The 23,841-nt window shown below is 52.2% G+C and overlaps 1 protein-coding gene across 2 annotated transcripts in view; it reads right to left on the reverse strand.

Annotated features, from left to right (window-relative positions):
• Positions 1-216: 216 nt before the first annotated feature.
• NRF1 (nuclear respiratory factor 1) overlaps positions 217-23,841 on the reverse strand; it is a 56,240-nt gene continuing 32,615 nt past the window's right edge. For both annotated transcript variants that reach the window (XM_041470188.1, XM_041470187.1), the window contains 2 exons: positions 22,888-23,012; positions 217-522 (listed from right to left, as the gene is read on the reverse strand). In XM_041470188.1, the coding sequence (XP_041326122.1) occupies positions 359-522; positions 22,888-23,012 (289 nt within the window). In that variant the 3' untranslated portion in view covers positions 217-358. The remainder of the gene's footprint in view (positions 523-22,887; positions 23,013-23,841) is intronic.

The raw sequence follows: 23,841 nt of genomic DNA on the forward strand, positions 1-23,841 counted from the left end.
GATCCCACGTGGGGGAAAACGGGGCATAAAGGGTCGCTTTATTTTTATTTTTGTTTTCTTTCCAACCTCCTCAGAATCAAAGTCCCGTCACAATTTGGCTTCTCGTTCCTCCGAGAGCAGAGTGGCGCTAGAAAAATGCACTTTACACACATCCTCTGCCAGGATTTGGTTGGTTTTTTTTTTTTTTTTTTTCTATTTTTTTCGATTTAAAAAAAAAAAAAAAAAAAAAAAAAAAAAAGAAAAAAGGTCAATAAAACCTTCCGTTTCCAAAGCTGGGAGACTCAAATGCCACCTGATTGCATCTCTGGAGAGGCGTAAAAAAAAAAACTGAAGTGGAGGAGGACGGGCTGCTCCGAGGTCACTGATCCAAGGTCACCACCTCCACCGCCTGCCCGTCCATGGTGACGGCCGTGTCCGCTATCCGCGTGGTCACCGGCGCCATGGCCACCTGCACCGGGCCGTTGCCCTGCGCCAGGCTGGTCACCACCGTCTGGTACATGCTGACCGGGATCTGCACGAGCCCTGCGGGGACACAAGGGACACCCGTGGGGTCGGGGCCGTGGGGTGCCTCGGTGCTGCTCTGCTGGGCGTGATTTGGGGGGTATTTCGGGGGGTTCTTTGGAGCTCTCCCGCTTGCAGGAGGGTCCTCGAGGCTGTGAGGATCTGGAGCTGCTGGGGTGAACCCAGGGGAGGCCCTGGAGCTGCTCCAGGGTGGATGGAGCCACTCTGCTCTGGAGCCAGGCTGGGAATGTTCACCTGGAGAAGGGAAAAATCCAGGGAATGCTGGACAGGGATTGGAGGAACCTGGGCTAATGTGAGGTGTCCCCGCCCATGGTTTGGGTTGGAACTGGACGATCTCTAAAGTTCCTTCCCAGCCAAACCATTCCATGAGTCCATCCATGAAAACCAGCAGTGAGGAAGGGCAGTGCCCCCCCCCAGCTGTGCCCAGGCTGGGGAATGATCCGTGCCTCGGTGCCCTCGCTGAGCTGGACCTGCCCTCCCTGGAGCCAGCGGGATGGGAGCGGGGATGGGATGGGGCTGAGAGGGGTGGCAGCACCTTGGGGCCCACACCCCGGGGCTGTGAGGCTGCAGGGAAGGAATAAGGATGAGGAGGAAAGAAATAACATCATTTTTGGGGGAGGAACCCAGCCCAGCCGTGCTCTGGGGTGGTACAGCAGGGAGCTGCTCAGCCAAACCCATCAGGCCGAGTTTTCCCGGAGACAGGGACTGCTCCCACCCACCCCACAGCCCACCAGGGATCCCCCACTGACCAGGAACACGCTCCTCACATGCATTTTCCACTTGATATGCCCAGAATTGGGAACAGTGGGGCTGAGGAGGGGATAAATTTGGCTTCTCCCATCCCCTGTAACTCGGCAGGTCACCCCAACACCTCCCCACCGGCGGGACGTGAGAGGATCCCATTGCTGTGCACCCGTGAGCCCCTTACAACCCCTCTCCAACACAATTCCCTTCCTCCTGCTCCCTCTCCATCCCAGCCAGGTCCTTCTCCCCTCACAGGGAAAGGGCAGTGTGGGACCAACAAGCCCTGGCCAAGCCCAACCTGCTCCTGGCTCCTGTGTGAGCCCCCCAGGCTCTCACACGTGTGTATGTGACACACAGAACAGAGAAAGGAAAGCAGTCCCCCTTTCTCAGCCCTTCCCCAGTCGTGGATGGGTCCAGCAAAGCAGAAACAGCTTTTCCCAAGGCTGCAGACATGGATCAGCTGCCTCCAGGCTGAGGATGGAGCTGGCAAAGGTTCAGGCTGGGAGGAAAACGCCGCAGTGCCAAAGGTGAGTCCTGGTGAGCCAGGAAACACCAACCAAGGTGACACCAAAACAACGAGGCCCCTCAGGGTCACTGTGATGTAAATGGTGGAAAGAGGTGCAAAAAATAGCAAGGAGCACTCGACAGAGCTGGGCAGGGGAGGGGAATGGCAAATCCTGGAGGCTGGGAGGAGAAACTCCATTGTTGTACTCCATCATTGTACTCCCCGTGCCCACCTCCACCTTGCTTGGCCAAGCGAGAGAATTTAGACATTTCAGAAACTACCCACACCTCTGCTGGGGGAAAAACCAGCTTTTTGAGGTCAACAAATCCTTCCAGCTGCAGCACAGGATGGGTAGCCAGCCCTGCCAGGACACCAGGCTCCCGAGCCAGGCTTTCCCGAAAAAGCAGCGCAATTCCTTTGGGCTGAGGAGCAGAGCTCTGCCCTGCCAAGGGCACGGGTTTGGTAACAGGGGCGGCTCCGTGTCCTGGCATAGCTCTGTGTGCAGACAGGAAAGCTTAGGAGTTAATCGTGCTGACCAGGTGGGTGACCCCGTGCTCCCCCAGCATCCCTCCCCCGGGGTCCCAGCGCTCCGTGGGCCGGGAAGTTTCCTGATCCCCCAGCCCGAGGGTCGTGGCCACATTCCCCAGGCCCAGCCAAGGAATTGGTTCCCTGCTTGGTTGTTCGGCACCGGCTGCCAGGAAAGGCACAGAGTCAGGAGGAGGTTCCCAGCTCCTGGGGCATTCAGGGAATTTCAGGCAACAGAAGAAATGAGCAAACAGAGCCCAGGCTCAGCCCCGCTGAAGAAAATCTCCGAGGGGGAACACGGCACATCCCAGTTTAGGCAAGAGCTGGAGCTCTGGCCTGGCATGCACCTCAAATCCCCGCTCCAGACCAAGAAGCCAACTAAGCCCTTTGGGTTACTGGGGTTGTCAGCCCAGAGGAGATCAAACCCACGGACAGCCCAGGCAGCGGAGCCGCCACCACGCCGTGGGCCGCGGACCGCGCGGCGCTCCAGCCACCGTCCCTCCGCGCTGCCCAAAGGCGCCAAAACCGGGCGCTGGGTGTTTGGGAAGGGAGAGCTGATCCAGCCAGGGCTCGGCCACCTCCGGGAGCGCGGGGAAGTGTCCGTGAGAGGCGGCGCGGCGCGGACCCCGTTCCGCGTGGGATTAACGCAAATCGCCTCAGCAGATGACGTGGCGGCCCTTGCTGCCAGGGGTGGTAACACAGCAGAGCAGGAGAGGGCTGAAAGTCTGCATTAGAGCAGGGCTGATCGCCCTTGGGAGGGAGACGATTAAAGCACTGAGATGCTGTAATCAGGTCTGGGATTGCATCTGCTCAGACCTGCGCCCTGATTAGCCCTAATCTAGCTGGCATATGTTAATCTAAAGCATGGATTTCAGACCCTTTCAATTGTATTAAAAACAGGAAATCCATTAGACAAAAAAAAAACCCTCCAAAAACCCAATCAGCCCCAAATCGACTTCTCGAGTCTTTGGGAAATACATTTCTGCAAAGAAAGTGGAGCAGAAGAGGATCCCACAGGAACCTGTGGCTGCTCAGACCAGCTCCTGCCTGGCAGGGACAGCAGCAGAGGATGTGATGGGTCACACACAGCAGCACAAACCATGCCCACGGGCTCCCAGGAAGATGCAGCCAGGCTATGTCTTTGCTTCCCCACGGTGAAGCCACCCAAAATTCCCCTCCTGTCCTGGGCAGGAGTGAGGAGCCAGCTCCAGGCAGCTGGGGAGATGGTGGGAACCTTCTCAGCACCCTCGTGCTTGAGAGAAGAATCCGAGAGTGGAGCTGTTCCCTGAGAGGAGTTTATGGCTCTAGAGGTTGTGATGCCACAAGAAACACTGCTGGGCACAGAGGAGGAGGAGGGACACGAGTCTGGGGTCATGGAGCAGCACAGAACTATTGCCCTTGGGAGTTCTTTTATGGGACAACATGGAAAATGCACAAGGACTTGAGCGATCACCTTGGAGCCCCTCAGAGAGCACAGGACATTGGTTTGGAGCAAGGCAACATCACCTGCTGAAAACCCAGAACCTCGACTGGCGCTGCCACTGGGGGTCCCGTGGCTCCAGAGGCCAAGGCTGACTCTTCTTGCTCTGGTTTCCTGGACACCAAGGGCCCAAGTGCTGCAAGCTGTGAGCTCTGCAGAGTCAGGAGTGAGTGATCCCACCAGCCCCTCAGCCCCCTGTTTCAGCACCAAATGGAAAAGGCTAAAAAAGGTGGAATTTTCCACTGGACTTTCTTGGCTGTTGATGTCCTCTTTCAGAGGAGTTTGTTTCCATCAGCACTGAGGGGAAACCAGAGCAAACTCTGCTGAAGCCTTTTGTGGCAGATGCTCCTGCACCTTCTCCTTCCCCTCCTCTGGAGCAGGGGCTGAGGAATCCAGCAGAAATTCCTGTGCTCAGGAATGCCCTAGCACACAGGGCAGCAGATGCCATCTCATCACACGCTCCTTGCAGAGCCAAGGGTGACTTTTGAAGATGTGATGGAAGAATTCTTGTCAATGATTCAGAATGAGTAGGTTTTAATACATACCAAAAAAAAAAAAAAAAAAAGGAAAAAAACAAGCCAGAAGGCCTCCAAAAAATGAAATGTTTGCCCTTGGTGGGCAGCACAACAAAGGGGCACAGGGCATGCTTTGGTCTGCATTCCCGGGTGTAAATACATCAAGGCTGATGCAGGTAAGTAGGAATAATCATCTTTTCTCCCAGTGTTTCCCCCAGTAAGACACAAACTTGAAGTCCAGCATGGAAACCTGCATGTGGAAAAAATCCCAGACAACAGCTAAACATAAGGTTGGTGAAGCTCTGGAGCAAAGTCTCCATCACTGGAGTGTTTTAGAGGAAGTAAGACCGAGGCTGGCTCAGGAAAGGGGCTGGTCCTACAGAATCCTGGAGCAAAAACCATTTCTGTCCTCACCAACTGCGTTTTTGGACACCACCTGGACTCTTACTGCCAACACTGCTCAGCACAAACATTAAAATGTCCCACACCTGATTTTTATGAGACGTTTCCCTTGACTGGGAACTTGGTTTGTGAAGATTTCAAAAAAAATATCCTCTTGACCACCTCCCTTCTGGGGAGCTGACTGGAGAGGCCTTCAAGAGGTGGAGGAGGGGGACAAGCAGTGGGCACCAGGGTGTATTTTCAGGGAGATAAACCGGTTTCTGATGAGGTCCAGCCACAGCAGCTGAAATGAGAGCTCTCAGAGTCAGCTGTTACCCTGACAAATCCTCAAGTGCCAAACCAAACGTGTCCCTTGAGGCACGAGGTGCTGACACGACACCACGGAAGGGATTTCACCCGAAGCCAGCCTCAGAAATAAAGCATTTCAGGAATCCCACCACACTCAGCAGTGACAGAGGAGCAGAGGACATCTCTCAACACGGACACTTGGTTTAAGATAAGATGAACTGAAAGCTGAGCCCTCCATCTTTTACCACCTCAGCTGCAAGAGCATCAATGATTAACTCTAACTGACAAATCTCTCAGGATGATAATTGGAAGGATTTTTCCCATCAGAAATGGCTCAGTGTCTCTGGAAGTGTCCAAGGCCAGCTTGGACAGGGCTTGGGGCAACCTGGGATAGTGGGAGGTGTGGCTGGACCAGGATGATCTTTGGTCCCTTCCAACCCAAGCTGCTCTGGATTCTGTGACATTGACAAACCACAAAGCCCCCATGCAGTGATGTAAGCTCTGAGAACTTTCCAGCCTCACAAGTCACAGCTCTTCCCTACAGAACCTCTGTGCCAGCCAGGTCAAGACATGAAGGTTTCTCCACCAAATTATCTGCAAAAAGCTGCGGTCCTCATTCAAGATCCTCCTCCATCTGTCTTTTCAGGAGCTACTCTGGTCAAAACCCCATTAAAGAACAATTTAATGAGGCACCTGAGGCTTTGATATCAAAGTTGAATCAATTAAGTTACATCATAGCCCTGACTTTTCCTTAAAATGGAAGATAAATGCAGGAGATGAGATCCAACATTCCCATCCGCAGCTGCACGGGATGCAGCCCTGGAGTCACTCCCTCCTTCTCTGCATCCACCACACCTCCAGGGTCACAGCTCATCTCTCAGACTGTCCCTGGGGGTCACCTGCCTGCTTATCATTGTCAGTGACTCGTCCTTTCCCGAGCTTTTCAAGGAATGCCTGGATGTGGCACTCAGGGCTCTGGGCTGACAGAGTGGGATCGGGCACAGCTGGGACTCGGTGACCTTGGAGATCTTCTCCAACCTAACTGATCCAGTGTGGGATTCTGGTTCCTCTGGATCTGCTGCAGGGAGTTTTCCTTCTCTGCTCACCCAGGGCAGCAGGAGTTGCTGTCTCAGTGACCCCTAAAGCCATGGCTGATCCGGGAGCTCCCGCCCATGGGAACGGGGCAGGTCAGGAGGCAACACCACATTTACACAGCTCAATCTTCCTCCCACCCACTCAGCTTCAGCAGAATGTTGGTATTTTGCAACAAGGTGCTGTTTAAAATAAAAGCCAAACATCCAAACTTGAGGTTTACCTCCAAAGCTTGTCCTTTCCCAAGCTTTTCAAGGAATGCCTGGATGAGGCACTCAGGGCTCTGGGCTGACAGAGTGGGATTGGGCACAGCTGGGACTCGGTGACCTTGGAGATCTTCTCCAACCTAACTGATCCAGTGTGGGATTCTGGTTCCTCTGGATCTGCTGCAGGGAGTTTTCCTTCTCTGCTCACCCAGGGCAGCAGGAGTTGCTGTCTCAGTGACCCCTAAAGCCATGGCTGATCCGGGAGCTCCCGCCCATGGGAACGGGGCAGGTCAGGAGGCAACACCACATTTACACAGCTCAATCTTCCTCCCACCCACTCAGCTTCAGCAGAATGTTGGTATTTTGCAACAAGGTGCTGTTTAAAATAAAAGCCAAACATCCAAACTTGAGGTTTACCTCCAAAGCTTGGTCAGGGACCAGCCTTCCTTCCCTAGCTGGGAGCACCAGCATCTTTGGGACATCCCTGGTTTCTTCATCCCTATAAGGAGGGAAGGGCCAATGCCCAGCCAAAACCTGAAACACCTTTGGCTTAATCTCCCTTATTTCTTCCAGATCTTTTGTGGGGGCTTTGAGTTTTTGGGGTTTGTTTTGGACGCTTAGGGAGTTTTTGGACTTCTTTTAAGGTTGCGGCACTTTGAGACAAAAACCACAGGGCTGGAACTCCTGATTTACAGGAATTATCTCCTCTGGAGCCTCGGCACTTCCATGGAAAGAGGGAGATCCCAGTGAGCCAACCTGATGCCCAGACCCTTCCCTGGCATAGCAAAGACCCTCAGTCTGCAGCAGTGGTGACAAATGTGTCCTTCACTGGTGACACCAGTGCCATGGACCTCTGTCTTTGCAGCAAGGACAGTCCCAGGAGGAAAAAAAACTTGCAATGATGTTTAACATGGGAAACAATCTGAAATCACAGGTTTTCCCTTTTTTTTGATGGAAAAACTCCCAAGAAAAGGGTGCTTGGGAAAAGCAGAACAGCAGTTTGGTGTCCTGGGGGTGGATTAGCTCCACACTTTTTGCTTTGTCTTACCTGAGGCCATCTGTCCCCTCCTCTCCCCTTCAAGGGGTGAATTTAGAGCTGGAGAACAGGCCCTGAGCATCACCTGAGGCACAATTAAACTGTCCCTGCTTAAGCTCAGTCCTCACCTAGACCTGCCCCTCCAGTGCTGGGTCTCCACGGTGTGGCACCTTAAATGTAGTCACTTTGTCACTAAGGAGAGGTGACAAACCCAGGGAAGGAAGGTTTTTCCTGGGCTCCAGGGCTGGAAGCTTAGAGAATAACCTGTCTAAGCCTCCGTGATGAGCTGGCTTTGGCGTGGACACACCTGAGAAGATTAGAAGTCTATCGTGGTCAATCATCTCTACACGAAACACAGATAAAAATAGAGAAAGTCCAAACCCCAAAGGTCTGCTCCAGCTGGGCTCTGCTTCCCCCACGATCTGCTGGGTGTTGGTACAAAACACAGGGCAGACAGAAGTTATCTGTGCCAAACTTCTCAGGAAGCAGGCAGAGGAAACACCTCAGGACAAATCAGCCCGTTCCTCTTCTCAGGAATCAGGTGTCAAACCCATGAACGAGATTCTGAACAATCACCTCAAAGGGATCCCCGGTAGATTTTTCCATAAATACTTTGCTGACTGCCCTGTTATGCTTTTAACATCCCCAGGGGCTCTCCCAGAGGAAGAGATGGATTCTTATCCTGCTTTTTTAAACAGCTTTTAGTGTCCTGTATTTTCCACAGGTTTTTATTAATGGCTACTGTGTGAGGCATGGCAGGGCACCACCTAAAATTACAAAACCATCTTATTACCTGAGTGACATCACCACATCCCAAAGGCATTTCAACCTCAAATGGTGCCCAGGAACAAAAACCAGACAGCCAAGAGCCCCTTTAACCCCAAGAAACATCAAGAGAGACCTAAAGGTTTAAGTGCAAAACCAGCTAAATCCCAACATTCCAAACTACCACCACAAAAATCCACTCACCTGATGAACCCTCTGCCATGTTCCACTTGCAACATGAATAGTCTGCTGCTAGGATGCCTGACAATGAAATGCAAGTGTAAAAGGGGAGATACTACAGCTGCAGAGGGGGATTTAGTGGGGTGATTCATGTCCTTATAGGAAATGCATCCTTTGGTTTACTGGGTGAGTGCAAAAATTCAGTGCCCCCATAGGAGCAGCACCCCAATATTAGGCAGAGCAACTAAAATATTTCTAATTCCATACAGAACATTGAGTGTGTAAGTGGGAGGTAAGAATAAGGCACTGCCAGATATTTTACCAACATTTAGATGTTTAATTGGCCCAGAGAGGCCCACTGAGGGAAGTCTGCACTGAAGCAGTGAAATCCATCACGGAGAAGCTCAGGCCACCTCCAACAAAGCTCTCCACAATTCCCACCACGAGAGACAAATGAGGAGCAGAAATGGCTGCCAAAGTGGAATTTCTGCATATCCCAGGAGCACGAGGCTGGGAAGCTCATGAAATGCAGGCACCCCTTGGGGCCTGGGAGGAGCTCCATGTGATTTTAGGGCTCGGAGGGCCTGGCTGGTTTCAGCAGTGCCGACGGATCACACGCGAGCACGGACACGGGCACATCCTACAGAGCGCTGAGCACATGGAGACATAAAGCAGCCATTGTGCTGGCAGAAAGGCAATCTGTAACCAGATAGGCCCTGGCTCCATCTAAAAGCCATTTTCCCAGCATTTTTGCTGATTTGCTCCCCAGGAGCCTTCCCTGCCACAACAGGGTGCACATTCATGGCCCACCGGCGGGTCCAACGCCTCGGGTTCTCCCCCCGTGCCCCATCAGTGCCTCTGTGCCAGGGAATTCTGTGCTCTTAACCCTGCAGAGGTGGCATGAGCCCCCCAGCAGAGCCTTTGGAGGAGGATTATTCCTTGGGAAGGCATTTAAAGCTTCACCTTGATATGGAAAGCTGCAGCTGTGGTGATCTGCTGGAGCCTCACCTCGCACTAGGTCCTGCCCAGCTACCAGGAGGTAAGTTTGGCTTTTTTCCTCAGGGGAGAAGGGGCTGGAAATGCACCTGAAGGCTCCTTTTTTTCCCTTTTCCTGAAAGCACAGCCTCCAAATCCAGCTAGAAAAGCATCCCTGCTCCAAACCAGCACCTCCCCTCCTGCAGCAGTGTCCTGGGCTTTGGGGTCCACAGCCTGGCCTTTACAGGACAAGGGACACATTTGGCACAGCTTCCCCCCAGGCAGGACCTGGCCCATCCTCAACGAGGTAAGCAATAAATCACAGTGAAAACACGGCTCAGATGTGGAACTTTTCATGTGAAGAGCAAGTTTTTACAGTCCACATTCCTCCTTTTTTGTACACCACCGTCTCCCGCTGCCCGGCAGGTGAGATGGGTTCCCACCTCGCTCTCCTGAGAGTATTTATCCTTGGAATGCTGCTGCCTCTGGCAGATTCCTCCCTTTTAAACTCTGCACATCTGGTGCTAAAAACACAAAGTTAGGGCTCTGTCCTGGCGACTGAAGGCACAGAACTTTTGTTCCCCAACCATCCAGGCCTGGGGATTGGAAGAGTCCTTTGCACACCACGAGAAAGCAACGATGGGTGCAGGGAGAGGGATGAGTTTGTTTTCCCAAAAAGCAGATTTCCAGCTGTTTTGTCCCTGTGGGTCTCACCCTAGATGTGCAAAGTGGAGATCTGTGGCCCATGGACCTGCACAGACAAAATCTGTGAGGAGAATCAAGCAGTGCAAGAGCCCGCCCTGTCCCTTCCCAGGCAGACAGAACAGGTTGGAAAATGGGAGAGCTGTGGTGGTGGTGGCTGGAGAATTCTGGTTTTTATTTGCTGCGATGATTCAGGCCCCAATTCCCACAGCTCTGGCTCAGATGGGAGGCCCACAGGTGAGGAAGCACATCTCCAACAGCAGCAAACACACAGAAACCCTCAAACCCAGCCGAGTCCGAGTCTTCATTTTCTGCTGGACTTCAAACCTCTTAACATGAAATTCCTCCTTGGAAGTGCAACTCAAACTATTTTTTTTTGAGAGAACTCACCAGGAATCCCTGAGAAGGACATCATAACTCATCCAAGGGTCAGAGCAATGGGAAATAACAGGGCCCAAGCTCACTGCTGGCTCTGATGGAACAGAAACCCCCCTGGCTGCTGATCCCTGCGACTTCAAAGGAGCTCAACATCCCCCATTGATGCCAGCAATAAAATTCCACTTCCATTAGCTCCATGTCCACCACTTAAACGCAGCAGCAATTTACACACCAATTAGAGCTCCCCTAATGCCTGGCAGTACAAAGCTTTGGGGTTTTTGGTTTTTTTCCCCCGATGGGAAGAGGTGGAAGGGAAGAGATCAGGTGGCTCAGGGGAATAGCAGAGAGCCTTTCACTGCCAGGGCTCCTGCTCAAATCTGCCCTGGGCCAGAGGAACAGATGGTCCCTCCCGAGGGCTGGGCTGTGGCTTACATGGAATAAGGGATTGTCTCAGGCCACTGGTGGACAATTTACTGCAGCCACAAACACCCTGCTGGTGGTTTCTGCTCGAGAAATCCATGGCTACGAAGCAGCTGCTGCCTACCTGATGCCAGGCACCTCATTCCTGCAGGGAACTGAGGGGAATTGCTGCCTGTGAGGTGCAGGAACCTGGGTCTCAGGGTAAAACCACCTGCTTCAGCTGTCATCAGCTCCTTGGACTTGTCAGCAGCAGCACACACTCACTGAACTTCCCCTGGGAGGTTTGCAAGGTTAAAATCATGGGGAAAAGGGAGATGGGGAAGTTCAGGGATCTGTGGCAACAAGGGGGCAAACCCAGAGGGAAAGGAAGTTTGCTACAGTCTGTGAGCTGGGGATGGGAATAATAAACCCATGATTAATTTCAAACCAATTCCAAGCTAGTGCTCTCTCTGTCTGGATCTCCTGCAGGGCAGAACTGAACTTCCCACGGGCAGATGGCAAAAAGTCCAGTGGGTATCCCAGGAGCAGAAGAGGGTCCACATGAGCCATCAGAAAATGTCACCCAGAGAGAGGAATTTCTATAACTGTAAGGGAATAAATTATGCCAAAAGATATGGAGGGTGGGAGGCAGAAGTCAAAATCAGGCTTAAAAATGCCACTCGTGGTTTTGAAAAATATTCAGAGGAAACCACCTGAGGAGAAAGGGCTTTCACAAAATTCTTGAAACCTGTTCTGCAGCTCTACGAGGGCTCCCAGGAGGAATCCTGGAAGTGAGGATTCCAGCCTGACCTGGCTTTTTAGGGATGGCTCCAGAGCCATCCAGTGGGGCTGGGCTTGTGCAGCCTCTCCCAGCCTGGCCGGTGTGCGGAGCAGGGAAAATAGGGCGATTCCCCGGAATCTTCCTGCACAGCTGTTTCCCTGCTGCGGATTACTGCTGTCACATGAGCTGCTTTACAGCAAAGCCAAGCTGTCTCCACGAGCTGAGAAGGTCACTGGGAGACAGGGCCCTGCAGGGACAGACACATCGCCCTCCTCTGCCTTCCCAAAGGGACACCAGGCTGTGGGAAAAGCGCTCCCCACGGTCAGAGGGAAAGGGAAGGGGGTCTCACCTCCTCCCCTCTGCTCAGCTGGACTCCACATCACAGGAGGGATGTCCCAGTGCTGAGCCACTGCTGGCCACTGACCAGGCTCCAAGCAAAGTGCTGGAAGCTGGAAGAGTCCTTATGGTGACAAATCTGCCTTCTCTTCCTTGGGTGCCCACCAATGCAGGGACAAAGCCACCCAAAGGTCGCCAGCCAAGGGACACCAAGGTGCAGCTGCATCTCTTCAGGCTCTTGTGCAACCTGCTGATGCCTCAAATAACACCCCAGTCAATCCCAGAGCAGGAAATGTCCTCCTCAATCCCAAATCTAACAGCTGAACATCAAGGAAGAGGAAAGAGTTTCACTTGGGAAAACAGAAATCTGAAAGTTCAGTGCAGCCACTTGGGAAAATTCATTAAAACCTCCCATCTTCCTTGCTCTGCCAGGGCAGGGATGGTGCACAAGGAAAAACTTTCTGCTCACAGGCTCGGGGGCTGCAGGACAGGGCTCTTTACCATGCCCCAGAGGCATAAGACAGATGGGGCTGTGCTTTTAGGCTTTAAAATCAGACCCTGCTCCGGAGATCCAATGAGGAGGATAAATCCAGGCACCGAGTGAGCCTCTGGATATGCTTGGGGAAAAAGCAATAGAGGAACTTGGGAGGTCAGAGCCCGCTAAGGAAGCAGCTGAAGCTCTCAGAAAAGAGGGGCTGAGCACTTTTCAAGGCAAAGAAAGCCAACAGCCACCTGGAGTTTGGAGAAGTCCATCCAGGAAGTGGGGAGCGCACATTCCAGAGAGGAGCAGGGAGAGAAGGAGAACAGAAACCACAAGTGGCCCGCAGGGAGGAAACTTTGGTGTAAAACAAAAGCCCACGAGCTGGGTAAATGAAGAGCCAGCAAACCTCAGTGCAGGGAGCAGCCCCAAGGTGCAGGCAGGGCATTTCTCCTTCCCCAGGGCTGCCTGGCAGGGGGAGAGCTCCCAGAGCCCATCTCATTTCCTAAGACGCCTCCCGCAGCAACGACAGCTTGCTGGGATTTCAGCCAGCTTCCCATTTGGATCAGATTGCACCCTGCACCCACTGACAGCCATTAAGGGCCCAAAGTGGCCTCGGGTCAGAGCAGCCTCCATCCATTCCCAACAGTGACACGTTCAGCTCTGCACTGCAGGAGCTGTGCCCTGCTGTCACCCACCAGCAGACTGCAGCACGTTCTGCAGGGGGATCAGGGGGATCAGGGAGCCCCCCTCCACCTGCCCAGGTAATGAATTCCTTGGGTGCTGCAAGGGGCAGGAGTGGCACAGCACAGATGGAAAAAGCAGTGACATCCCCAGCCTTGCCCGTGGTGCAGCACTGTCCCTTCCCACCACGGATGGGGACAAGGAGGAGGCCTTGCAAGCCAAAATCTGCCAAAATCTGCACTGGGAGATGCTCCAGGTGCTCCACAGCTGTGGGGAGCACTGCCCATCCTCAGTCATCCTCAGCCCTGGGGTCAGCCAGAGGAACTGCCCTGAACTCCAGGCACAAATTTAGCTTCTCTCTGGGCAGCAGCTCACAAGGGGGGAGAGCTGGGACCTCTCTTTGGGGTTTCTGGAGGAGCAGGATGAGCAGAGATGGTGCCAGAAGCACGAAACTGCCCTGGGATCTCTGCTGTTGAGCTGGAAGATCTGCCAGAGATGGGCTCAAAAAGCTGAGGTGGGGCTGCCACATGCTCCAGATAGTTTGGAATTAGTTGTTACTACGAGAGAATCCACCACACAGGAATTTTATCCTGGAGAAAGGAGCAGCAAAGCAGAGCTGGTCTCAATTTTGGCTTCATCTTCATCCACCCAGCTCCACACTGGTGGGTTTGAACGTCCAGCTCCACACCCAGCACAGACATGTCCAGCAGAAATGGCACAAAGCTGCTTTCCCCAGGCTGGTGGTGCCTTCCAGAAGTACCACAACCCTGTCTGGACCCCCTGGAGAAGCTCTGCTGGTCAAGCTCTGCCAAGCCTCTGACCCAGGTCAGGTTAAGCATGGAGGAGGAAGAAAAGAACTGGAAAAAGGACTCAGCAGCATCTCTGATGGGTCAGGAGAGATGCAGGGCTGGGCAGAGCTGGATTTCTGCCCCCACCTGTGCCCTTCTCCCTAAGCCAAGGGCTGTAAATAAAACAGCACCAGGCTGGAGAGGTGCAGCTTGTCAGGAGAGCAATTCCCTATCCTGGAGCCAAATCACTGATCCCAGAGGGTGGCACTGCTGAGATCTGCTTGCAGACACTCTTCAAAAACACCTCCATCCTTTCCATCCCCATTCCTGCACTGGAAACACTGGCAAACAAGGAAATGCTTCCTTGTGCTTTTAGGTGTATATAGAAGATGCCAGCTCTACTGGCTGCCATTCCTTTCCTGCCTGGGTTCAACCACACCTCTTTTAGACAGGAGCTTGTCCAAGGATTAAAATTCCCATCTACTGCAGACACCCCAAAAATCTCTGTGACCACAGAGCCACGGGCCCTGACAGCCCCAGCCAGCCAGAGGGGACCAGGAAAGCTCAGAGTGTGGCTCTCAAAGCCAAATTGTTGGGGATTTCATCACCATCAATTGAAAAACCCCTGGAATTTATCTGAAGGTTGGAGGTGGTAAAGTCAAATGAAAAGTCACTAAGAGATCACAGAGCCATGGAGTGGTTTTGGGTGGGAAGGGACCTTTCAAGGGCACCCAGTGCCACCCCTGCCATGGCAGGGACACCTCCCACTGTGCCAGGCTGCTCCAGCCCCAGTGTCCAGCCTGGCCTTGGGCACTGCCAGGGATGCAGTGGTTTCTTGAACACAGAGAAAAGCAGGATCCAGGGAATACAAATACATCCCTTCACCTGCTAAAAGCCTCTTTGCAGCACCCTTCCTGCACTGAGCAGCTCCTTCTGAAGCCACCTGAATTCCTGAGGGGCTGTGGGATGAAGGTGCAGAAGCCTGGAAAAACATCATACAAATCCACCAAACAAACAGGCTTCAAATCCAACCCAAACCCACAAGGAATCCCAGTCAGGCATCACATTCACAGTGTTCCCAGCCAGACTAATTCCTGGTTTTGGGATGAAGAGTCACCAGGCAAATTGTGGGATTTAACAGAAATCAACTGAGATCCATCAAATATGAAACTTCCCACTCAGAAGACAGTGTCAGATCATCTGAATTTTCCAAGGGAAATTCAGGGTCAGCCAAAAGAACTTCAGCTTCCTGTTAGCACAGCAAAGATGGGAACTGCTTTAGGTAGTCAGACCTGCTTTAAATTATTGCACCAGGCAACAGGCAGCTCCTCTTTCAAAATTTATGGCTAAAGAAGAAATCCTGCCCAGCCTGGAGTCGCTAGCAGTGCTGCTCCCTTCCCTCCTGCAGTCAGAACAAAAGGGAACATATTGCAACTATGCTGAGAGAGAGGAGGGCTGCTGTCTATTGCTTTAAATGCAATGTTAATGCCCTGTAATCAGCTTTAATTTTTAAACAGACCCAGCCCTCCTGTCCATTTCCCCTAATTCAGGACACGTGGAAGGTAAATGGCCTGTGCTTAAAGCAGGCCAGCCTGGGCTGTGACAGCTGGGGAGCCTGTGAGGCTCAACTGCCTGATCACAGCAATGGATGGCAAAACTCACCAGGGGAGGGGACACGGCGAGGGCAGGGGAGGTGCTGGAGATGCTGTGAGGTCAGGGAGAAGCCAGGAGACAAGGCCAGACAGGGCACGGCTCATTTAGGGGCTGGCAGCTCCCTGAGACCGGCATGAGTGGGAGCAATGATGGAAGGGATGGAAGTGTCCAAGGAAAGGCCCTGGAGGTGGCTCCCTGCCCCAGGGAAGGGGTTCCCTTTGGGACATTGGGAACCCTGGCATGGACACGCTGAACAGGAATGGCTGCTGGCTTTTAGGGACAACATCAGGAGCTGAGTCACTCTCAGGGCCTGTCCCCTCCCTCTGTGCTCTCACAGAGCAGCCTGGAGACTTCACGTGAGACTTGGATACAGAACAGGGGCACAAAACCACCCGGGAGGCTCCTGGTGCTCCTCAGGCACTTTGTGAAGAGGAGAGAGGCCTTGGAACAGCCCAAGTGCTCGTCATACCAAAGTATCCCCAAGAATCATGGAAGGTTTTGGACTGGAAGGGATCTTAAAGATCCAGCTCCAACCCCCTGCCATGGCAGGGACACTCCCACTGTGCCAGGCTGCTCCAGCCCCAGTGTCCAGCCTGGCCTTGGGCACTGCCAGGGATGCAGGGGCAGCCCCAGCTGCTCTGGCAATTCCAGCCCAGCCAGGAATTCCTCATGGCCAAGATCCCATCCATGGCTGCCCTCTGGCACTGGGAGCCATTCCCTGTGTCCTGTCCATCCCTTGTCCCCAGTCCCTCTGCAGCTCTCCTGGAGCCCCTTCAGGCCCTGCCAGGGACTCTGAGCTCTCCCTGGAGCCTTCTCCTCTCCAGGTGAGCACCTCCCCCTGCTCCCAGCCTGGAATTCCTTCCCAAAATCCCATCTGACCCTGCCCTCTGACAGTGGGAAGCCATTCCTGAAAGCCTCACTCCTGTAAATCCCCATTCCACACCGGAAGGCTGCTGTAAGGTCTCCCTGGATCCATCTCTTCTCCAGGCTACATAAAGACAATAAAATGAGGTTTTTCTACCCGAAAAAGGCCAAACTGTCTCCAGAAATGACCATTCTGTGCTCCCACCAAGGAAACCCAAAGGAATCCTGCTCCAGCCCCTGCTGGGTGGTGTGGGGCTGGTCCCACCCCACACCTGGGACGGGACCCGGGGAAGCTCCGCATGGATGTGGGACAGGAGGGGCTATTTTTAACCCCGCTTGGTGGGCAGACAAATCCTAATCGCCAGCGGCAGCCACCTCATCAGCAGGGCCAGGATGTCAGAGCAAAGCCGGCCGGTGGCAGCGACAGCCCCGCGTCACAGGGACAGGGACAGCGGGATTAGCGCCGGCACGCAGCCAGGAGCCGCGGGGTGGCTTCAAAGGGCAGGGCAAGGGGTGCCAGGGTGGGCACACAGCAGCTCCTGGGTACTGTGCTCCTGCTGCCGTGGGAGATGGAGATGGTGTTGGTGAGCCAAAATGCCAGCAGGGAATTTCTGCTCACAGCCAGCAGAGCCAGAGGCTGGCGGTGTGTTGGTTTTCCCGGCTTTTATAGAGATGGGGCAACTGTTTGAAAAGGTTTTATTCTATTATCAGTTTTGATGAATAGTGAGGCACAAGAGATGTAAAACTCAGTGCTATTCCATCAGAAGCTAGCCTATTTTTTGGTTACAATACTTTATAAATATTTTTCAGCCTATTAGCTTTTGGCACACAATGCTGCTGTTACTTCTAACACCAATCACTTAGGATTACCCCATCTCTATAAAAACTAAAAAAACCAACAACAGGGAATGGGGGTGGGCACAGGATGCAGTCAGGAGCCCCCTCTCTACAGGGCACATGCAGGGGAGTGAGTGTGCTTGGAATCATGGAATCATTAAGGTTGGAAAACACTTCCCAGATCGAGTCACACCATCCCCCAGCACTGCCAAGGCCACCACTGTCCCATGTCCCAAGTGCCACATCCACGGGGCTTTGAAATCCCTCCAGGGATGGGGACTCCAAACCTCCCTGAGCAGCTGTGCCAGGGCTGGACAGCCCCTTCCAGGAAGGAATTTTCCCTAAAATCCCCCCTGAGCTCCCCTGGCCCAGGCTGAGGCCGTTCCCTCTCCTCCTGTCCCTGTTCCCTGGGAACACAGCCCGAGCCCACGTCCCCAAGTGCCACATCCACATGGCTCTGAAATCTCCCCAGGGATGGGGACTCCAGCCCTGCCCTGTTCCAGTGCCTGACAAGAGAGGAATTTCAGTGCCTTTCAGTGAGGAATTTTTTCCCTAACATCCTAACCCTCCCTGATGCAATTTGAGGCCCTTTCCTCTGGTCCTGTCGCTTGTTCCCTGGGAGAAGAGACCCCGACCCAACACAGATGAAGCTCCTTTAACTGAGGTTTATGCCACTCAGAGCCCAACAGCTCTGTGTCTGATAATTATTCATTGATACACAGCAATTTGTCCTCTAGGAAACACCTCTCCCTGTCCCTGGAGCTGCTCAGCAAACCCAGGATTTCACTCTTCTGCTCTCCTTGCTGGCTGTCACTGGCTTCTCTTCTACCCTTTGTCATCTGAAACACACCTGCAAAAATTATTTTCCTCACCTTTCCTTCAGATTGGCATTAAATCCTACCTGTTTCAGGGAAAACCTTCATAAAAAAATTCTGTTCCCACCAGGGAGGCCCTACAAAAAGCTTGACTCTTTCCTTCCTGTCCTCCTGGATGCAAACATGCTGATCTGCACTTTGCCAAGCTGCTAGCGACTCATTTGGCTCCATCTTCCCTAAAAAGGAGATCCAACAGGAAAAACATAAAGTACTCCTTTTTAAAAAGTGTCATTTGCAGCCCCTAAACCTCCCCCCAGGAAATTTAGAAATGTTTTTCTCATGTGAAAAAGCCCCCAGCTCCCAGTGGCTCCGTGTTGCACTTCCCTATCCCGAGGAATCCCAAAGCAAGGACAGGGATCCCAAACCTCTGCTGGGTTTTCCCACCTGTGTTCCTGCCCTCTGGGAGACACACCCAGCACAGGGAACAGGATCCCAATCCTGCCTTTCCCTCCTGGATGTGTTTTCCTGTGCAAGCAGCCGGGTGGGACCGGCAGGCAGAGCTGCCAGAGGAGCGTTCCCATTTCCCATCTGCACGGCCAGGCTGGGCACAGCTTCCCACCTGCTGACTTTGTGTGGGAAGCTCAGCAGCCTCGCCCAGAACAGAAGCTTTTCCAGCATTTAAACCTCTTCCCACATGGAAATCACCACCTGGAGGAGCAGTTCTGTGTGGTACTGTCACCCCAAACGCCTCTGAGGCTCTTTTATCCTGCACATTTGGAGTCCTGGATGCTGAGAATTCGAAACTTTCTGTGCTGAAGGGCACAGAGCCACAAGAAAATAGTATATTTGACCTGAGGCAGTGGGGAAAGCTTCCAAGATTGATAGATAGCACTGGGATTATGGGTGTGGAGTTTGATCAGAAGTCTGTAATAACACAGAGTAGAGAACTTAGAGTTTAAGGCTTTAGAACATAACTATATATGGGGCTAGATAGAAGTTCTAGGGCAATGGCTAGTTGCTCTTCTTCACCACCTTCTTCATAAGTTTAAGTAGTATTTTGTAATTAGACAAAAAAACCTGCATTGTGGACTTTGAGTGATTAGTTATTAAGCTAAAAGTAAAAATAATTTAGGTGTCATTTCTTAATTGGATAGTTTAGCCTTAAAAGACCTTGTATAAAAAGACAGTTGGCCATTTTGTAGAATGCTGTAGAACTAACCACTTGTAGTATAAATAAGAAACAATAAACACCTAAATCTGAACACAAAATATCATCTCAGCAGCTTCAATCCCAGCCTTGAGAGAAGCAGAAAAAAGAAGCCAAAACCCCCCAGCACTGACACCTCCTTGCCAGGCCTGCGAAAGCTGGGAGCTCTCTAATCCCCCCTGCCCACGTCAGAGCCTAATGCTCCTCACAGATCCTGGCTCAGCCCAGCCTGAACACGGCCCCCTCTGCTTGTGTGGAGAGCAGGATGGGATTTTTGGGATGGAGGAGGGCAGGACTCAGGTGGGCTCCTCGCAGTGTTCCCCTTTGTGCTCTCAGGAGCATCTCCAGCAGCACAGGGAGGAGATCCAGCAGGAAAATCTGCTTTGGGGACAGGAAAAGAACAGCCAAGGGGGACAAGCAGGATCCACTGCATCTCTGGTCTGTAAAATTAATTCCCTGGTTATGGCTCGATCCCACATCCTCCACAGCTTCTTCTTCCTTCCCAAGTCTTCCCACTGCTCCTCATTCATGTCCTGGTTTGAATCCCAGCTGGAGCTGGAGTGTTCCACTCCTCTCACCTTCCACAAGCCCCGGACTGGTGCTGAGCCGTGGCTGTTGAACCCTCCCTGGGCAGGGAGGGCAGCCCTGCAGGCTCAGCCCTGCCAGGAGCCTCATCAATATTTCAGGATGCAGCCGGGAAGCCCTGGCAGCCCTCAGGGCCCCACGGATCAATGGCAAACAAAAGGCTGCAGGAGGAGGAGGAGGAGGAGGAGGAGGAGGATGCTCCAGCACCGGCTCCTTCCAACGCTCACCGAGCTCCTCTCACTCCAAAAGCAGCTCCAGGGCACAGAGTTTTTCTTAGCAGAGCATTTCCCAGCATTTTCAGGGACTGGTGCTGCCACACTCCCCTCCACTTGCCCTCCATACTCCTCTGTTCAATACCAAGCACTTAGGAACAAAACCATCTGAGGCTCCAAGTGTGGGGTCACCAGTTCCTGCATCCCCACTCAGAGCAGATGCTCCTGAGGAGCAGGAAAACCATAATGCACTTAGCTGGTTTGACACTGCATGGGAGCAGGAGATCTTGTTTCCTTCAGCTGGGAATGGAACAGATCACAAGATTACCCACAGCCCTTCTGCAGTGCAGCCACGTTCCTGGGCTCCCTGCAAGATATCCAGCCCTAGATTCCAACATTTCCATGAATATTCAGAGGTCTCCTCTTTTTAGCCATCTTGGTGGTCTTGTATTGTTATTATTATTCAGATAATTCCAGAGAAGGGATGGGGAAAATGCCATAGTGAGAGAGAAACAAAAAAAAAAAAAGAAAAAAAAGAAAAAAAAGAAAAAAAATTTAACAAAAAGAGAGTAATTACACTAAATGGCTGAAATCAGGAGTGAAACACCTTGACAGACCTCCAGACATTTTCACAGAAATCATGGAATGGTTTGGGCTGGAAGTGAGTTAGAGATAATCTCATTCCTGCCATGGGGACACCTTCTACTATATCCCAGGTCATTCCAGACCTGCCCAACCTGGCCTTGGACACTCCCAGGGATGGGGAGGTGTCAAACTATCTCCTTTACCTTATCAATAAGACGGAGATAAATTTCTATCCTACCCTTCCAGATAGGTTTTTTCCTCAGAAAAATCCTGCAGAAGGGTCAGAGCATTCCCAGAGAGAAGCATTTATTGGGAATATCAGCAAACTAAGACCTCGCAAGCAGCAGAGAGAAGGGGAAATTTGCTGCTTAGGACCATTCTGGCTCTGGCAGTTTTCCCCAAATCACTCCCAATTCCACCTCCTCTGGACAGAAGGGCAGAGAGTGGATTTCTCCTGGTGCATCCATCCAGGAGGATGCTCCCACTCCCACCCCGGCTACGGAGATAAATCCTGCCGGCAGTGAATCCATCTGCTCTGCTCCCCAGACAGAGACAGCAGCAATGGATACCAACATCTCCTCCATCCCTGAGGGAGATATATTAGCTGGTTACGTAAGGAACCAGCAGCATGGAGCTTCCAAGGACTCCAAAGCCCTTCCCCTTAATACCACCGGAGATTAGAGCAAATCGAAGGAGAGTGGAAACCAGGCGAGGGGCTGTGGGCGAGGTTGTGCTCACAGGAAAATGCTGCAGTCTCTCCTCTTAATGCACTCTAAATCCCATCTGATTTCCAACTCGGCTGCTAGGAAAAAAAAAACGAGAAAAAAAAAAAGGAAAAAAAAAAAAAAAGCCCAGCCTGTATTGAAATGATGTCAGCGCTGGGAGAGTGAGGTGGAGTGACTCAGGGAGGGTGTGGAGAAGGGGAGTTTTAGGGGAAGCATCCAGAGGAATCCAGACTGTGAAAGCATTTTGGAAGCAGAGCAGAAGGAGCCAGGGGTGCGGATCTGCTTTTCCAAATCTGATTAGTTGCTGGTTTTGAGCATCCAGGGTCAGATCCTGCCTCTGATAAACACACAGCACTTATCGCCCTCACGCCAGGCTGCCGGCACAATAAACACAATCCTGCTCTTCCCTCGGTGCCAGATGCATCCCCAGCTCCGGGGACAGGGATTTCCCTTCGTTTCTGCTCCCTCTTCAGGCTGGCTGACTCCACAGCAAGGGAACCAAACCAGCTCCGAGCCAAATTCCTCTTCCCTCCTCTGCTGCAAACTGAACATCCACATTTCACACAGAGCGCGCTCCTGGCTGGATGAGGATTCTGATGGAAGGCAGCTCTCACCTGAGCAGGTTTCTGCTTTCATGCAAAATGACAGTTCTGGCACCCAGCCACAACTTGGCCCCTCTTTGACAATTCCTGTCCAAACAGTCCCACCCTCAAGGTTTCTTTACAACTTCACCCTTTGCGCCCTTTTCCGGCTGATTTTGACACACCTCCTTCCACCTAACCCAAACAACCAGTGGGTTTTTCTTGGGTAATTCCATAATAACCAGTCTGAGCTTAGAAATTATCCCAGAGCCAGGCTGGGAAAGACCTCTGGGATCACTGAATCCAACCTATAACCCAACACCAAAGCATCAGGTGTTCCTTAAACACCTCCAGGGTCAGGCAGAAGCACAGAGCAATTGGAGGCAATGGATGAGCCCCAACGAAGGACATTTTCATATTCCATTAATCTCCTGAACTGGATTTTATAGATTTACAGTTTTATTTCTAGTCTCAAGGGCTGCAAAAGTCACCAGACTTGGCAGAAGGCATAGAACAGGTGAGAAATGCTACAGAGAATCCCTGGAATCAAGAGATCGGCTGTGGTGGGAAGATGAAAAATGAAGCAGGAGGAAAACGACCTGAGGCTGCCTCAGGAACAGCCACCAAGCACTGAAAAAAAGCCTTGAGAAGGGCAGGAAATAAGTAATAAAATGTTGGTTTAAGAGTTCTGGAGATGAGCTTATTATGGCACCAACTAATTGTGTTAATTGATCAAAGCTGGTCCTTCCTGTGCTGGGCACAGACACACATCACGGAGCAGTTTTCCCAAAAAAACTAAGGATGTAGAGCCAGCTGGCAGGGGAGGGAAAGAGCAGAACCACCAGCACCATGGAAGCCAACAGTGAGTTAAAGCTCCCATTCCACCCTGAGATTAAAACTCACAACTGGTCAGTGACCCCCTGAGTGAGTGAGGAGTATTTTACCACCCAAACCGTGCCATTTCAATAAAAAGAGAGGAAAAGACCGTTTTAAAGAGCCTAAATAAAAACCAAACCAAAGAAAACCTTTGCAGAGGCCTTACCATTGGCATCCTGGACTCCTGTGAGTGCCCCCACTGCTGCTGCAGTTTCCCCAGACAGGACAATCTGTCCCCCTCCTTGAAGGGTGGCCTCGGCCAGCGTGGCTACGGCGTGGGCAGCGGCTTCACTGCAGGGAGGAGACAAGGGTTAGGGACAGCAGAGAAACAAATAACTCCACTTGAACCAGCAAACACACGCCAGGAGAGCAGCCCAGAGCACAGGGATTCCCATCTGGCCTGGGTGAAGTGATGCACAGCAGGAGGAATGGATGGGAAGAAGCTGTTCTGTTTTTAGCTGGCAGGTCTCTTAGAACAGTCCTGTGTTCTCCCTTTCACCTGGGACTTGACAAAACTCTGGGACAGTTCCACGTGGCTCCTTCCTGCCTCTGGATTCAGGTATTTTGGCACTGGCACATCCTGGGGCTCTGCAGATTTCAGAGCTCTCCCTTCTGCCCCTTCACCTCATCCTGCTGCCATGACCAGCATCAACAGCCCTGGCTTCAACTCCTCCCCAGCCAAGTGGCTTAATGATGCTTTTTAATGAGCATTATTTTCAGCAGATTGCTGTTAGATTTCTTCACACAAATGAGGCCAGGCCCAAAAGCCTTGCAAAGGTGCCCAAGGAGTTCCAGAACGGGGATGGGGTAAGGAAAGAAGGAAAAGAAGATGGGACTGTCTCCACCAAGGCTGAGCTGCTGAGATTCTACAGCTAAAAAGGGTGTAAAAGAACCTTAAACCCATCCAGATCCCAAGCAGGGACAACTTCCTTAACCCAGGTGAGCCCCACTCAAGCTTTATTTGTGCCTTTGGAGGATTTCCTGCAGCTCTCAGGAGATAGAACTGGCCCTGGAAAAGCCCAAAGCAGCTGTAAAGTGCTTCAAGGTTGTTGGATTAAGCCTTTTGTTGACCCAGAAATGGGGTGGTTTTGTGGTAAGGCAATACAGATGTTATAATTAT

This window comes from Pyrgilauda ruficollis, unplaced genomic scaffold (genome assembly GCF_017590135.1).
Source record: "Pyrgilauda ruficollis isolate IOZ18807 unplaced genomic scaffold, ASM1759013v1 scaffold241, whole genome shotgun sequence".
Lineage (NCBI taxonomy): Eukaryota > Metazoa > Chordata > Aves > Passeriformes > Passeridae > Pyrgilauda > Pyrgilauda ruficollis.